Source organism: Ochotona princeps, chromosome 17, assembly GCF_030435755.1.
Source record: "Ochotona princeps isolate mOchPri1 chromosome 17, mOchPri1.hap1, whole genome shotgun sequence".
Classification (NCBI taxonomy): domain Eukaryota; kingdom Metazoa; phylum Chordata; class Mammalia; order Lagomorpha; family Ochotonidae; genus Ochotona; species Ochotona princeps.
Window position 1 is genome coordinate 50,406,468 of NC_080848.1, and position 17,418 is coordinate 50,423,885.

General features: G+C 47.8%; 1 protein-coding gene across 2 annotated transcripts in view; it reads right to left on the reverse strand.

Moving 5' to 3' along the window:
• The window catches only part of DNAH9 (dynein axonemal heavy chain 9), a 305,997-nt gene that overhangs the window by 36,383 nt on the left and 252,196 nt on the right, over window positions 1-17,418 (reverse strand). Inside the window, exons 54-59 of one of the 2 annotated variants that reach the window (XM_058676055.1) lie at window positions 16,572-16,694; window positions 15,453-15,657; window positions 13,126-13,290; window positions 10,783-10,923; window positions 4,979-5,149; window positions 3,023-3,145 (exon numbers count right to left, since the gene is read on the reverse strand). In XM_058676055.1, coding sequence (XP_058532038.1) covers window positions 3,023-3,145; window positions 4,979-5,149; window positions 10,783-10,923; window positions 13,126-13,290; window positions 15,453-15,657; window positions 16,572-16,694 — 928 coding nt within the window. Of the gene's footprint in view, window positions 1-3,022; window positions 3,146-4,978; window positions 5,150-10,782; window positions 10,924-13,125; window positions 13,291-15,452; window positions 15,658-16,571; window positions 16,723-17,418 lie in introns of both variants that reach the window. The other variant, XM_058676053.1, reaches the window with a different exon arrangement.

Consider the following 17,418-nt stretch of genomic DNA (forward strand, 5'->3'; position numbering starts at 1 on the left):
AGCAGCGCCTTTTGAGTTGAGCTATGTAAAATGCAGGCAGTAAGGAATGCTTTCAGCTGTTCTTTCGGGCTGTTCTTGCAGAGGGCTTTGTGGGGGCAGTCAAGAGAAAGACAACTGGACTGGGCCCAAATGGGCAACTCTCCAAGTTCCCAAGCTTGTTCTTTTAGGAACAAATTCTAACAAGCACAACTCGTAACAACCACAGTAAGCGTGCACCTCATCTAACTGCAGTGAACAACCATCACAGTTCTGGGACGGATACAGTGAAGAACTAAAGTCTTCATCTTGTGAATGTGGCCTTATTTGGAAATAGTGTCTTCTTACGTGTTTTAAGATTTATGTATTTATCGATGAGCTATAGCGAGACAGAGAGAGATCATTCATACACAGGTTGCAACCCTGAGTGTGCGTAAGTTAGGAGTCTGGGACTTTATCTTGGTCTCCACATGGGTGGCAGGGGCCTAAGCACTTGGCCCATCTTCTGTTGCTTTTCTAGGATTTAAACAGGCTCATAGGAATGCTGGTTTTTCAGCAGGCAGCTTAAGTGGCTGTCATAATTCAGACCTACAGGCTCTTTGTAGGTCTGAACAGGTTAGAATTGTGTCCTTAGGGGCAGGTCCTCGGCACAGCTGGGACAGATTACAAGCTCTGCTTCTGATTCTAGCTTCCTGCTAATGTGCATCCCGGGATAAGTGGAGATGGCTCTAGTACCTGAGTCTGTGCCTCCTGTATGGGAGACCCAGCTTGAGCTCCTGGCTTCTGGTTTTATCGTGGCCCAGCATGGGTTCTTGTGAGCATTTAGGGGAGTGGACAAGTGGATGAAATATTTCTCTCTGGTTGACATATCCAGGATTGGCTGTAATCTAATGGAATGTGCAGCCTTTCTAAGGGGAGGCGAAGAGGCACACAGAGGGAAGACAACATTGTCAAGACTGTGATGATGGAGACAGGCAGGGTTAAGTGGCCACGGACAAGCAATGCCATGGACTCTCGGCAGCCAGCAGAGGCAAGGACACATCCTCCCCGGAGACTCGGGAGAGCGCACGGCCCTGCTAACAGCTTCATTACAGATGTCTGGCCCTCACCACGGTGAAGATCTGCTTCTGTTGCTTATGCGGCTCCTTGTTGTTGGAACTGCTGCGAACAAAGGCAGCTCTCAGCACTTGTCCTGAGTTGTGGGTTCTGACTGGCACAGCCCTGGGAGGGTGGTTTTGTTATGGTCATTTTGCAAGCCAGGAAATGAAGGCTCGGAAGGCTCACATGCCAGAAGCTGTACAGGCACAACCTTGAACTTGAACCCACCATTGGCTCTTGTTCGCTGATGAATTCATTCAGCACTGCTAGCCTGAATTGATTTGCATGAGGGCAGCAGACTGTGAGCCAATTTTTTTAAAGATCTATTTATTTTTATTGGAAAGTCAGATATACAGAGAGGAGGGGAGACAGAGAAAGATCTTTCATCTGATGATTCACTCCCCAAGCAGCCACAATGGCTGGAGCTGAGCTGATTCGAAGCCAAGAGCCAGGAGCTTCTTCCGGGTCTCCCCACATGGGTTCAGGGTCCCAAGGCTTTGGACCATCCTTGACTACTTTCCCAGGCCACAAGCAGGGAGCTGTATGGGAAGCAGGGCTGCCGGGACTAGAACTGGCACTCATATGGGATCCAGGCGCATGCAAGGCGAGGACTTTAGCCACTAGACTACTGCACTGAGCCTAATTTCTTTTTTAAAGAAAATTTGTATCAATTTTATTTCTGATAATTTTTACATATTTGATTATTGTGTAAAGGGTCAAGGGCTAGAGGAAAGTGGGTTGTTTTGACATTCTCTTTTTCCTTCCTGTATCTGGGGGACAGGGAAAGATAAAGGGAGAAGCCACATCCAGAACCGGCCCCCATATGGGATCCCGGTATGCCCAAGGCGAGGACCCCGGTCACCAGGCTATTTCGCCAGGCCATCGAGCCAGGCCCTGTGAGTCATTCTTAAACTCTGGGCTCCTGCTGTTCAGTGAGGAAGCCCCTGGCCATGAATGACCAGTTAGCCTCTGAAATGTAGCTCGTGTGATTTAGCGACTGGATTTGGAACTGTTATTTCATTTTAATGGTATTCAAAGTTAAATGTAGGGATGGGGGTTTGGCCCAGTGGTTACGATGCCTGTCTCCCACGCTGGAGGACCTAGAATTCATTCCTAGCTCCAGATCTGGATTTCAACCCAGACCCCAGGGGACAACAGTGACGGCTCAAGAGCTGGGTTCTTGCCACCCACAGAGGGGTTGTGGCTCCCAGCTTTTGCTTGGCTAACTCCCAGCAGAGGTGGATGGGAACTTGCTAGAGTTCCCTGTGTCTGTCACTCACACAAACACTTTCTTTCAAACAAACAAACTAGACACTGAAACTTGTTTTAGGCATCAGAAAACTTTCAAATATATCTGGAACAATCTTGGAAATATGAAGCAACGGCTCCAATCCCAAGTTTTATGGGATGTAAATACAAATATTCACGTCGTTAGCATCAGAAATGAGTGCACACGACAGCGAACTAAGGTGATGTGTTTCTAAGGCACCCAGTACGTGAGCGGTCTCTGACTTCCAGGTGTCTCAGGCCAGTGCTTGAAGCCCGAGTTAGGACTCGCACAAAGATGCTTAAACAGAGCCCAGGCATGTGTCTTTGTCATGGAAATGCCATGGCAGCATTGCCACCTCAATACCAGGGCCTACTCCACAGTCTGTGCGGCAGCTCTGAGCCTTGGCAGGGGAAAGGCAACTCGGCTGACTTTCACAGAAACGTCCTGCTCCCTTACGCCCTGGCAGGTGGGACTCCTGCAGGTGGGGTCTGATGTGCAGTGTGCACCTGCTGCTCCTCCGCAGACTCAGCAGAGTGAGTGCACGGTGGAGAGGCAGGGGAAGAGTTGCACCCTGGTGTTGAACACAGCTCCACACTTGAACTCCAAAGGAACAACCCTGCTGAATGCATGGGGACACGTGTCAGGAGGAAAAACTAAGAGAGGAGGGCTTGTACTGACCTTGATGCCTCCCCAGGCCTGATCTGAGAGGAATTCCACTGGGCTGCAGGTGCCTGTCCGCACTGGAGAGCGAAGGAGGAAATCCAGCTCAGCTGTGTTGGCTTCCTGGTTCATCAGGAGAATCTGTAAGGCAGAAAGACAACATCACGCTTCCTTGGTTTGTGGTATCCACCGTGTGCTGGAGATCTTAAGGACTGTCATTGCAACTATTGTTGACTTCATTTTATTTTATAGATATCTTTCTTTTTAAATATTTTTTTTTTATTGCAAAGTCAGATATATATAGAGAAAGATCTTCTGTCTGATGATTCACTCCCCAAGTGACTGCAGTGGCTGGTGCTGTGCCAGTCCGAAGCCGGGAACCAGGAACCTCTTCCGGGTCTCCCACGCGGGTGCAGGGTCCCAAGGCTTTGGGCCGTCCTCGACTGCTTTCCCAGGCCACAAGCAGGGAGCTGGATGGGAAGTGGGGCAGCCGGGATTAGAACCAGCGCCCATATGGGATCCCGGTGCATTCAAGGTGAGGACTTTGGCTGCTAGGCTACCGTGCTGGGCCCTATTGCTGACTTTAACAGTAGGGCTCGACCATAAATGTTGGTTGTTTAAAGAGGGCAAAGTGGAAAAACTGTATTTATGCAAACTACTTCTGCGTGCATCCGTTTTCACCCCAAATATTAGAGTGATGCAAATGCACGCCACACAGGACAGTTAGTAAGCATTTATTACATATTAATCCTAAATGTCACTGCATATTATACTGTAATTGAATTGAGCAGATGATGCGGAAGGGAACATGACTGGAGGAGAGTATTAAAGAAACACATGAACAGTGAAAAGTGCAGCGCACATATGAATCAGAATTGCCAAAGTGGATCCAAAACACTGCAGTGACCAGCCAGGGAGAGAGGGCAGGGAGGGACGAAGACGACCTCACTTTCTAGAGTAGTTTTGATTTGGGTCTTGGAGAAGCTAAGAGATGCGGATAGCTAGATAGGAAGAAAAGGTTTGCCAGGGAAATAAAAATTGCAGAGGCTTGGAAGGGAAACTCGATTGGTTTCCTGCGCAGAGCAGGAAAAAGCCGTTGGCTTGGTCAGAGCTCAGGGCTTACACGGAAAGGTGGCTCCAGGTTTCTTTGTGAAAGCCACGCAGTGCTGGGATGGGGACTCCGGAGGCAAATGGAGCAAGGCGGGTTGGCACTCACTGGGGACACAGGCGTGGCAGTGTGCAGGGGCAGCACGCTAATGAGGAGAGCCCATCTGACTCTCAGATTTGGAAGTGGCTTGGAGATAATCTGTGTTCACGGTTTACAGATGGAAGTCCCAGTTCTAAATCAGTGCGACGTAGTGCACTTTGATGACATTTTGATTGTGAGATTAACAAGAAGACAAGTCTCTTTCTTTCTTTTCTTTCTTCTTGTGTCCTTCCTTCCTTCCTTCCTTCCTTCCTCCCTCCCTCCCTCCCTCCCTCCCTCCCTCCCTTCCAAGGGAAGCAGCAACACTGAAAGCCCCTGACATTCCAGCCCTTTGAGAATCAAAGGTGTTGAAAACCTTTTGAAGCCAAGGATGAGATACAGCTACAGGAAGGCCTTTGCAGTTTCTCATCTGGGAGAGACTGACTTGGCAAACTGGCACTATAAAGCTAGATACATGATATAATATTCCATTAAAGTTCTTTGGACATTTCAAAATGCATTGGTATTGGCATAGCCATCTAGTTGCATCTTCAGTGCCAATTTTGATTGATTGGCAGTAGCTCCTGGAGGGTTATTATCACAGGATCAGCAGTGATTGAGCATGTCTGCTGGAGTGTGAAGACAGTGGAAGGGGGTTAAGCACGCTTTGCACGGTTTCAGACCTTCTTGTTGGATAGCTTTAACAGTCTACCGACACTATGGGGGGATTTTCTGGTTGGACGCTACAAAGGACCCATTTTCTGGAAACATCGTTCGTCTACTTGTACCTGAAGAGTGAGCTGGGTGAGGTAGGTCAGCTTATCGCATTCGAAGAGCCCGCGGGTGGTGTACTGACATGCTGAGAAGGTTATGCTGTCCATGAGGTTGGTCACCCGCTCCTGGAGGTTCTCGCTGGGAGTGGCCCTCTCCACAGCCTTCTGGAAGATGATGCTGAAGGCCTGGGGACAGAAGGCGGCACATTGGTAACATACATAGCTTACATAGTGCATAGATCACTGGCCCTCCCCTATGATGAATATTTTCATTTTCCCAGCCCATAGAGATATTTTCCCATCATCTCTTGCCAAGAAAGAATAATAACAGGACAACAGGCTATTAGCTCTTTCTTATTTTGTCATATGAATTGTGATGCTTGTTATGGGGCAAATAAAAAGGAGTCTGAAACTTGTTTTTTAAAATATTATTTGTTTGAAAGGCAAAGCTACAGAGACAGACAGAGAGAGAGAGAGAGAGATCTTCATGTCCTGTTTTACTCCCAGATGGCTGCAACAGCCAAGGCTGGGTCATGCTGAAGCTGACGGCCAGGAACTTCTTCAGGGACTCCTGTGTGGGTCCAGGGGCACAAACACTTGAGCCACCACCTACTGCTTTCCCCAGGCTCTTTAGCAAAGAGCCAGATCAAAAGTGGAGCAGCTAGGACCCCAACCGGAGTCCATTCGGGATGGCTCAGCATAGGAGGCAATTTCACCCTATATGCCGTAGCTCGGGATGGCTCAGCATAGGAGGCAATTTCACCCTATATGCCGTAGCTCGGGATGGCTCAGCATAGGAGGCAATTTCACCCTATATGCCGTAGCGCTGGTCCCAAACCTGCAGTTTGATCAGTGAAAAGTAAATATCTGCTAGTCAAAATAATGAAACCCTGTAACAGCTGCTGAATGAGTTCTTCAATGACAAGCAGACACATACAACAATGACCCACTGGCTGGATGATGTTATCTAGATTATACAATTCTTGGGAGCAGGCATAGCATATTGACTGTTATACGTAATATGGGCTAAAATATTTATTTACTTGAGAGAGACAGAGAGAGAGAGAGATGAAAGCATAGAGTTAAGAATCTCACTGGTTCGCTAATCAAATGCTCACAATGTTTGGAACCTAGCCCAGCTGAAGCCAGGAGCTGAGACTTCAACCTAGATCTTCCATGCGGGTGGTAGAGACACAATTACTAGGGTCATGATCATTGCTTCTCAGGGTGAACATTAGCAGGAGGCTGGAGGCAGGAGGTGGAACCAGGCCTCAAGCTCAAGTACTCCAACACAGGATGCAGGCCTTTTAATATGCATCTTAACTCCTAGGCTAAACGCCCAACCCAGAATGTTTTCCATGTAGTGATTTTTTTCCCCTCCGGGGCATCTTTGCTTTCTTTCCTATTAAAGCCATCAGCCACTCCATGTGAGCTCACAGGTGACTTCCCTCTTATGCACACGTCTTGCAGTGGTGGAGGTGTGCTTGGGATACATTTTCTTTGGAACTGTATTTTACGGGTATATATGAAATAAGTGTTATCTGACCCAATTTTACACTGATTTAATGTACATACTGACCATAAGAATAAATATTTGGAATGACATATTTTAAATTCTGTCTGACGAGAACAAATCATGAAAGAAAACCTGCCTAGGACATTGTTGGATCTTTCTGATTGCTTTCTCTAATTTCATTTTAGAGAAGAGGAAATCCCTTGCTTTGTTAGCATCAAGCATCTGAGCCTCAGTGGAAGCCATGTGAGACTTGGGCTTCATTGTTTCTTCACTGGAAAAACAGGAGTCAGGAGGGGAGAGAAAGGTGAATTTCTCTCTCCATTCTGTGCTCCCTGGTGTGCCTTGCTGATTTCAGCAAAATCCTCTGCCTGTCTTCAGCCCCACCCATGGCGCTGGTTGCCATCCCTCGAATGTAGACACACAGTGAACGGTTTGGGAAACTTCCAGCACAGAAGCAGTCCAAAGAAATGGAGCGGTCACCATGACTTAGCTTTAAAATTCAACCTTTACCAAAATGATAACAAATCTTTGTTTACTAAGTTTCAACAAAACCATTCACAACACAGGAAATGACTAAGAAAAATAAAAATCCTGGGTACATTAATCATTTGCTTTATGCTAAGTTAATTTGAGCTCTCTTTCTCTCTCTCCTCTTAACTCTGAAAAGAACTTTCTTCTTCTCATTTCTGGTATTACAGCAAGGCTGCACTGGTACTGGGTCGAATGCCCACTTTCATAGCTTGTTGAAGAATGCCTCTTCTCTTGCCCAGGGGGGTCTTACTATGAATTCAGATGAGCTTGTAGTTAATCATCAGCTTTTGCAACCTCTTAGGGCCCTTGTATCTTAGGCACTTTTTCATCTTTTCATTTAAAGCAGATTAAGCACACAGTGGGATTGCGGGCAAGACCCTGCTCAGATCTTTATATTTCGCAAGTTCTAGTCCCAGTTTTTACATAAAACAGATACAGAAAAATGTATCTGACTGTTAATGCCCAAAAGCACATAGGCCAGGTATGAAGGATGTCTTACATCAGGGGTCTCAGGCTCACACAGCTTCAGGGGCCGGGTGGATGACACTGAGCAGGGAGAGGCAGGGAGAGGCAGGGCCTGCAGAAGTGCATGGTATGGTGCCTGTATAGGGAGCTGCTGCACTCAGCTCTAGCCAGGCATGCCAGGCTGAACGTGAGCTCAGTGCTTCCAATCTGCTAGATGTTCATGTAAAGCCCCAAACTGGGATTTACAAAACTTTTTCCTAGTTTTAAGTGTTAACAGCCGGTTGAAGTCTTTGGAAAGCTTTGTGAGGACCAGTGCAAACAGGAAAGCAGGCCCTGGAAGTTAGTGCTCTGTGTTTTCTTTCTTTCTTTCTTTTTTTTTTTTCCTTTCTTCCTGCCTGATGCTTCTGTTTCTCATCTCCTTCAGGAATGCTCTTCCTGCAGCCATGCCTCTGTGCATATCAGGCTGTCAGGCACACAGCAGAGGAAGTGAGGATGTGCATCAGTATGGAAGACACCCAGGAATGCTGGGTCCCGGGGGGTGCGTCACCTCAGCTCTTTCTTCCCCAGCCTATCGCTGAATCCTAAAAACAAACAAATACACTTTGCAATCATTAAAGACTCCACCTTAACCACGAGATGGTTTTCAAGTTCATGCAAAACCTAGCCCTTAAAAACAATATTTTTTTTGCATTGCATAAGAGCAAATACACACTTCTGACATATTCCTGCTGCAGACTCCAATGCACACCCTGTCCCCTGCCCCATTGGCCAATCTGCACTTGCCACGCTCTGAGAATGCCTCTCTGTTCCCTACCAGCAACAGGTAGCACTCTAAACTTCAACCCCCAAAGAGAGCTGAGACCATGAAGGTGGGGGGACAAGTTTTCCCTCAGCTCACCAAAGGCTTTTAAGTGCACTACTGTTTTTGTAACGTGGGAGAACTTTCCTTTAGTTCCTTCTCCTTAAGTATTTACATCTTATATATGGGCCCGGCGGCGTGGCCTAGCGGCTAAAGTCCTCGCCTTGAAAGCCCCGGGATCCCATATGGGCGCCGGTTCTAATCCCGGCAGCTCCACTTCCCATCCAGCTCCCTGCTTGTGGCCTGGGAAAGCAGTCGAGGACGGCCCAAAGATTTGGGACCCTGCACCCGCGTGGGAGACCTGGAAGAGGTTCCTGGTCCCAGCATCGGATTGGCGCGTACCAGCCCGTTGCGGCTCACTTGGGGAGTGAAACATCGGATGGAAGATCTTCCTCTCTGTCTCTCCTCCTCTCTGTATATCCGGCTTTCCAATAACAATAAAATCTTTAAAAAAAAAAAAAAGTATTTACATCTTACATCAATGATCAAGTTGGCCAACAAATAGCTTCCCTAGGGACCCAAACTGTATGCCCCTGCTTTTTCAAATGGGGTTTCAGACCTTCCTATATCTGCTGTTTCTGCTGCAAAAACAACTTACTACACGGTTTTGAACACATATTTTCAAAGATTTGATCTGATTTCTCATTTTTTGGAGAATAGTCACTGTGGGAGGCTCCTGATAAATTCCTATAGCTGTTTTTTACTTCTCTTGCATTCGACCGTGGTGGTGTTGGTGTTGGTGGGATAGTCCTGTGGCTATTGGGCTTATTATGCTAACCTTTTTGTCATTCCATAGGCTGTGCTGACCTGAATATAAGACTAAGTTTTGGATTTTTTTAAAAACATACAATATGGTAAATAGAATCCACTGAGCAAGTAGACACTCTTGAGTTAAGGGGGAAGGATTGGAAAAGGATGAAGCACCATCTGTTTGAGTGGTCCCCAGATAAGGAGGCCTCTCTGGCTTCTCAGCTGCCCAGCTCCAGCCCCACCTTTTGGCATCCAGAGTAGTTAGCTGGAAACACTGCACAGGACCGTGCCATTCTCTGTCTCTGTGCACAAAGTCCCTGTGCCCATGTTCTCTGTCTCTCCTATTTTGTTGATTAGGTGTGTGTCCTTTCTGTCGGATCAAACCACAGAAGCTGTTGGGAACTGCTCCACCACCTCCTAATGCCTTTTTAATTGTGGTCTTTGGGTGAATGCTCTGCGGGAGAAATATGCACTTTCAGAGATGTGCTTCAAATTTATAGGTCATTATGTTTTCATGAACGAGACAGAGTTTAGTCAGCACTTATAATCTGCTAACATCTTGGGTTTCGGGAATATTTCAACAACCAGAAAACTGAAAATTGGCCTACTCTTTTTTTTTTAAAGATTTATTCATTTTATTACAGCCAGATATACACAGAGGAGGAGAGACAGAGAGGAAGATCTTCTGTCCAATGATTCACTCCCCAAGTGAGCCACAACGGGCCGATGCGCGCCGATCTGAAGCCGGGAACCTGGAACCTCTTCTGGGTCTCCCACGCGGGTGCAGGGTCCCAATGCATTGGGCCGTCCTCGACTGCTTTCCCAGGCCACAAGCAGGGAGCTGGATGGGAAGTGGAGTTGCCGGGATTAGAACCGGCACCCATATGGGATCCCTGGGCTTTCAAGGCGAGAACTTTAGCCACTAGGCCACGCCGCCGGGCCCAATTGGCCTACTCTTAAGGCCTGTGTTGGTTTTTAATCTGCACACATGTCACGCAGATTTGATGGTCCCTGTGCTGGTTTTAACGCTGTTTCTTGGGTATCCTCTTCCATATACACAGGAAGGTGAGCACCCACTGTGTTGTATGTGCTTTGGTGAATGAATGGGGCTGACACTTGCCTGGCCCCCTGGCTTCTGTTCCAGCCCAAAGTCACCAATAAGTCATGTAGACCCAACTAAAAAGATGAGGCATATATCTGTGTATATCTGGCTGGCCTAGTGGCTTAAGTCCTTGTCTTGCATGCGCCGGAATCCCATATGGGCGCTGGTTTGCATCCCAGCTGCCCTGCTTCCCATCCAGCTCCCTGCTTGTGGCCTGGGAAAGCAGTAGAGGACGGCCCTTAAGCCTTGGGACCCTGCACCTGTGTGGGAGATCTGGAAGAGTCTCCTAGCTCCTGGCTCTGGATCAGCTCAGCTCCGGCCATTGCAGCCCTTTGGGGAGCGAGTTAGTGGATGATCTTTCTCTCTCTTTCCTTTCCTATGTAAATATGACTTTCCAATGAAAGTAAACAAATCTTTAAAGAGGCAGAAAGAGGTGGGGGGGGGGAAGAGAGAGAGAGAGAATGAGGCTTATGATACAGCTCAGACTGCACCGCAGCTGCTCTCCTGGTATTGATTTTAAAGATCTGCCATGGCTAATGAGGCACAGGACTGTGCAATACTGCTCTGTTAGGACCATCACCTTGAGAGAAAATCACCTTGAGAGAAAACTGGTACATGGGGTGGATCCTGCTGAGGCCGCTCGTGATGAAGTAGAGCAGAGAGGCTCGGGCAGCTGCGGGTCGGTAGTGCTCTCGGGCCTTGTTGATTTTCACTTCGGTCACCCTGGCCTCCTGGACCTGTTTGGGGAGATGAAGAACAGTCCATTCAGCATGGCCTGTCTTCCTGAGCGAACAGGTGACTGTGTGTGTGTATATGCGTGTATGTGCATTGTATGTCTGTATATGTATGTATATAGGTCTATATATGTTTGTGTATTTGTGTGTATGTGTGTGAAAGTACGTGTGTGTGTGTGTAGAAGGAGCACAGTGGATTGGGCTGGAGGAAGAGGGCAGAGTGTTGACAAGTGACTGTGGGTTTGGACATTTACGGCACAGTGGGTTACACAACTGCTTATGATGCTGGCTTGCCATATGGCATTGTTGGTTTTCAGCCTGGCTGCTCTGCTTGCCATCCAGCTTCCTGATAACATGCCTGGACAGACAGCAGAAGGTAACCCAAGGGCCTGGTTCCCCGGCACCCTCCTGGCAGACCCAGATGGAGTTCTGGGTTCTCGGTTTGAGTAAGGTGCAGATCTGGCTATTGTGACCCTTTGGGGAGTGAACCTGGTTCCCCCAATCTCGTCTTATCTCTCTGTCTTTCAAATAAGTGAATAATGTAAAAATAAAGCAAAGCCAAACCCAGCAGGAACAGTGACTGTGATCAGTTCTCACTAGAACTTGAGTGAGCAAGGTGTGAAGGAAGGTGCAGCTTCCGGGCGGGAAGTGTGAGCAGACCAGCACCGGAGCTGCTGCTTTAACGGGAGAGATTTCAGGGAGATGTCAAATAACACATATTACTTGAAATTCAACTAGCATTCCAAGCAGTGGAATTTCAGAAGAGGAAGCGTAGCATAATTTCCCTCTTTCTTATTTTTCTAAATGAAATAGTTAGTATGTAAATTCCCCAAGAACATGACTTCCAATAAAACAGTATATTTTCAGAAAGTTTTTTTCCTAGGGAAAAATAAGAAGAAACCTCAGTACAAGAGACAAGGATTTCCGTGAGAATATGTCACTCGATACAAACCACGGTGTGTTCTGCCTGTACGCTGCCAAGTAGAGAAAAGGCCTTGAGGAATTGCAGGAGACTTAAAGGAAAAAGCCAGAATTCTGTTGAAGGTCTTCTTCAATACATGGGTAATATTGGAGGGCATGCTTCCAAAGGGGACAATTCGAAGGTACCTTACCAAACCAAACCAAACCAAACCGAACACTAGCCCAAAGCAAAAGCCAACCAACCCATCAGAAAAAGGAAAACCCAAACCTCAGAACCAACCTCTTGAGCATTATGACGGCTGCGTGAGCAGAAACTCAGTAATTATTCAGTGTATTTAATAGCAGTAGATAGAAAAGAGAGCCTAATGGACCCGGCGCGATAGAGTAGTGGTTAAGAAAAGAGAGCCTAAAACAAGGGCGGTATAAAAAAAGGACAGGTGCAACTGAAAAAGAACTCATTAGAAGGTTGCGGAACAGACTAGAACAAAACCAAAACCAAAAACAAAAAAAAACCCAACAACGTGAGAGAGAGGCCTGATGAAACTGTTATGAGAACATTCCAGAAAGACACAGAGATGGAAAGAACGATAATGACGTTCCGGGCCATAGCAGACAGAATGAGAAGATTTCCAGGACATTCTACGGGAGTTAAGGAGAGAATGGAAAGAATGAGGCAGGTCTAAGGATGGCGAAGGAGATTGGTGCAAAGTTCAACAGTTTTCCAGGAAAAGCTGAGGAATTTGGACCCCTGCGCCTCTGGTAACTCACTTCTTTTAGTCCGTCCCCCATGAGGAGCAGGAGGACTCAGTGTCTGCCAGTGTTGTGACCTAAAGAAACGCAGCTGCAGAACTGTAATTGTTTCCCTGGATGTTACCGTTTCTGTGAGATCAATTTCCTGGGACGTGGACGTTTTGAAAGTTTCTCATTAAAATGAGACCTGTGAGAAATTTGCCATCCAGTGGGTTTTGCTGGAGTGCAATGGTGCCTGACAATCAGTCGACTGACAACGCGCTGGGTCCCGGCACCAGGGCAATTGCAGAAGCCATCTGTGGCGTTAAGTCCGAGTTCCCATTTCCCCAGCTACAACACCAGACCCTGCTGAGACTTTAAGGCTCAGCAAAACGTCTGTGGAACTGAGACGTTGAGAACCTTTTCTAGAAAGTGGGGATTCCGAGATAGTGAAGGTGACTGTCTTGAGAATCCAGGCCAGCTGGACTTTGTAGAATAAAGGTGCCAAGAGGGCTAAAGTCCTAAGACTCAAGGACTGGCCACAGCGGGTGTTACCTTTGTCTCCACTTCGGCAGCTGTCTGTTTGGTGCGCTCTAGATTCTCCACCAAGGCTGTCTCACCCAGGAAGTTCCCGGAGGCAGAGGAGAGGCGCGAGAGCAGGTTGTCCTCCAACGTTTTGAGGGTGATTTTGAATCCATTCTGCTGCTTCGTGAGCTCCGACTGCAAACGCCAAGTAAGAGGGAGTCAGGGCGAGATGTCGGAGGATCCTCCTCCGGGGGCAGCTCTGAACACGAGCTGTGGGGGTAGGTGTTGGGTGGAGCACTTGAGTCACCTCTTGGGACACCCACAGTCTGTGTAGGAAGCCCTGTTCTGATTTGGCTTCCTTCTGATGCACACGCTGGGAGGCACAGGCAGTGGTTCCAGTACTCCCCTACCACCCACATGGAGACTTGGGCTCCTGGCTTTGGCCTGGTCCAACTCTGGCTGCTGTGGGCATTTGGGGGACGAACCAATGGATGGGGACCCTGTCTCCGGCTCTCAAAAAATGGAGTCAGAGTCCTTTTTCTGAGAGTAATGTGGAGACTAAATAGTGGAGTACTTGAGACCCCGAGCAGGTCATTGAATCCCAGCCGCACCATCACTAGGCATGTGACCTTGGGCCAATTTTTCCTCTCTGCATTTCAGCATTCCTTGCGCCCCCTCACCCAGCCCCCCATTGTCTCCTAGAGGGGTCAATCCTAGTCCTGACTTTAGGGCTGAATTCAGCATATGCTAAACAGAACTTCTTTCTTTAAGGAGACAATAAGATCAACTTTCAGTTTTCTAGAACATTCTATCATCACTTTACTACTCCGGAACAGACAGCTCTCCTTTGAGATTTCTTTTTCTTTTCTTCTTTAAAATAAATATTAACAGACACTGGGATAGTTCAGACAAGCCTTATCTCCCCTTTCTGACCTTTAGGCTCCATAGCCTAACACACTGGACAATTTTTTTGTTAAAGCAGTCTCTTGGGGATGGGGCACTGGGGGCTTAACTTGAGGAGACTGGAGCTCCCCGGGGTCCTTGTGCAGTCATTGGGTCTGTGGAAAGACAGGTGCTGTGCTAGAGGCACCAGCCATGACCACAGCTATTTGCTGTTTCTTAATAACACACAACTCATGTCCCTTAAAGAGCAGAACTTACTCTTCTGCCCGCTAAGGGATCTTCTGAGCACAGAGACCCTCAAACCATTCAGGAGTTAGTTCAAATGTCAGCTTCCCATGGAATCCTTCTCAGAACATCGTTGTTTAACCGAAGCTCCCTGACTTTCCCATATAACCTTCGCCTACATTCTCTACAACCGTGCCACTCCCTGAGATGCCATGCTTTGTCATTTGCCTATTGTCTGTTCGCCCGCGTTCCTCCACCGGACCGTAAGCCTGTTAAGGGTAGACACTTGATTTCCCGTGTTCACTGATGAACCCTCCGTACCTAAACCCTTTGCCTGGTAGACAGCTAGTGCTCCCCGAGGGTTTTGTTCCACAAGGGAACGAGTACAGGATACATTCCTGGACAGCTCAGAAAGCAGTCTCCCATGCTCTGTAATTTGGGGGTTGTCTGATACAACCAAATTTTTTCTTCTTTTTTTTTTTTTTGAGGAAAGAACAATAGGTCATCTGCTATGGACAGAATTGTGTCCCTATCATGCTAAATCGCTATGTTGAAGCCTTAACTTCCTGTATGGCTGTGTTGGAGACAGGACCTTGAAGGAGGTGATTAAGTTAAATGAAACTGAAGTCCTGGCCCAGGGGACTTGGTGCTGTTATAAGCAGAGACTCAGGAGAGCTCACACTCCCCCCGCTCTCCCTCACACATCTCCATGCATTCACAAAGAAGAGGCCATATGAGGGTGACCAGGAGTGGCCTCACCAGACACCAGGTATGCTGGCACCCTGATCTCAGACTTTTGCCCTACAGGACCATAAAAACATAAATGTCCATTGTCGAATTATCTACTCTGTGATGTTTTGTCATGGCAGCCTGAGTGCATGAAGACACAACTTAATATAATAGAGCATACTGCTATTACCTTTGCAGAATTTAATTCCCCTTGGTTCTGAACGTTGGTATGGGAGCCTAAGGGACGAGACGCCCCCACGTCCAAGGCCCTAGACGAGACCTTGCTCTTGGTTATAGGACTGCCAACTCTCCAACTGTCTTTTCTGTTTTTCAGCTCTTCTTATCCTCCCTTCCCCAGTTTTCTGTTCCCCAGCTGGCAAGATGGAACGGACACTCTTCCAATGTCTGGCATAACCCACTTGGTTCAATTCCTGGATAAACAGCAGGGGGCGCCGCAGGATGCGGTGGCAAAACCTCTCTTCCTCCCCTCCTCACTGTACCTTGAGCTGCTCCAAATCTGGCCTTTCCATGTTGACCACGGCTGCCAGCAGCTGGTCTTCCAGGCCATCCCTGGTCACGGTGAAGTTGATCAGAGTAGCCTGAGCTTGCAGCTCGGGCTGGTAGTGAGGATTGGCCAGCTTGGTATGAAGGATGAGCCGGAACCTGGGATTATATTCACACTCTTTATCTCCGATTTTAATGTATCTGGAACAAAAAGGCTTATGTGAAGGTGAGGGGTACCTTCCTGGGAGAGAGGATCAGCGTCAGAATTCTAGGGTTTGGTTCCCACAAAGTCAAAGCAAAAAGGACCCCGCACTCGATAGATCTCTGCGGAGCACGTGTAGTATGAACCCAGGGATCTTGTTTTGCTCTCATGTGGGAACAGGGGTGGAGCGGGACATAGGCGCTTCCATCGCCACCATGGTTGGACGGTACTAGTTCTAGTGAGAACTAGTGTAATACGAGGAAGTTCCAGCAGATGGCAGTACAAGGTTTGGCGGTAGGTATGCTTGCACAAAGTTTGCGCCAGAGTGCTTTACAGGCTAACAGCAGAGGCTACGTTCGCTCATGGCTGGCAGGGTGCAAATGATTAGACACCTACATGAACATGACCTAAGGACAGGCCAAGGCAACCCAGTGTCCGGGGAACCAGCGAGGTTCCTAAGTCAAGCCATCTTTGTGGGAACTGTCACTCCCTATTAGAGGTGCTCACTGTCCTTCTGATTCCCCCTCATTCCTTTTGGCATCCCCTCCTCCCGCTGTACATTTGTTTAGTCCTGATCGCTGACCAGCACCCAAAGTAGCGGGGATGCGTCACACGGATAAGGAGCTGAGTTCTTACAACTCAAGATGCCTAGCTTGGGTTAAAATCCATGCTGAAATGTTAGGTTTTGTCTCGACCGCCTCCCTTCTAAAGTTGTGCTCTGTGGCTGTTTAGAAGTAAGTCTGCGAGGATGTGGGAGGCAGAGTTGTTCTAGAACATTTTCTCTAGGACAGGTAAACAGTAAAGTAGCCCTCTGTTGGAAGGGGAGCTGTTTGACATGAGCTGAGCAGTGAGATTCTACAAGAGCAGTCTTCACCCCAGGTCTAATCATGGCAGCAGCACTGCTGTGTCTCACCGTCCTTTCTTAATGACTTCTCTCCCGAGCAGTGGCCCCAGAACGGGATCCATGGACTCCTCCAGGTTTTCAATCAGCACCACGTCTCCAGCTTCCAGGGCACGCTCTATGATTTGAAGGTAACTGGAGGGACACGTTGGGCAGTGTCAGGCTGTGGCAGAGGCAGTTTAACAAGATAGCTGTAGGGACCGGTATTATGGCACAGTATGCAAAGCTGCCACCTCTGTTCCTGGCATTGCAGAGGAACATTTGTGTCCCAGCTGCTCCACTTTCAATCCAGCTGTCTGCTAGTGGCCTGGGTAAAGCAGCAGAAGATGGGTCAAGTGTTTGGGCCCTTTGCCAGCCACATAAGAGACCCAGATGGAGTTCCTGGCTCCTGCCTTTGGTCTGGCCCAGCACTGGCCAATAGGTTATTTGTGGAGTGAACCAGGAGATGGAAGATCTCTATCTTTCTCTTCTCTGTAATTCTTTTAAAATCAGTCAGTCCTAAAGACAAAACAAAAGGCGTCCATAGCCACTGAAGCACGGTAGTGAACTTGAAGCCACTGTCACTTGGAATGTCATCAGTGTCACATTTTTCCATACGTAAGGTGACAGTTATAAGCTTTTACACATTTCTAGCAACAGAGGGAAGTGACAAAATACAGAGAAAGGATATGAAAATTAGCCATAATCCCTCATTGGTCACTACCAGTCTGATACGTACTACTACAGATTTGGGCATACCACCCCTAGGTATCCATGGGGCACTGGTTTCAGGACCGCTTTGGACACCAATAGCTGCAGATGCTTGAGTTCCTTACATTTGGTGGCATGGTTTTTCCTAAAATTCTGCACATCTCCTGCA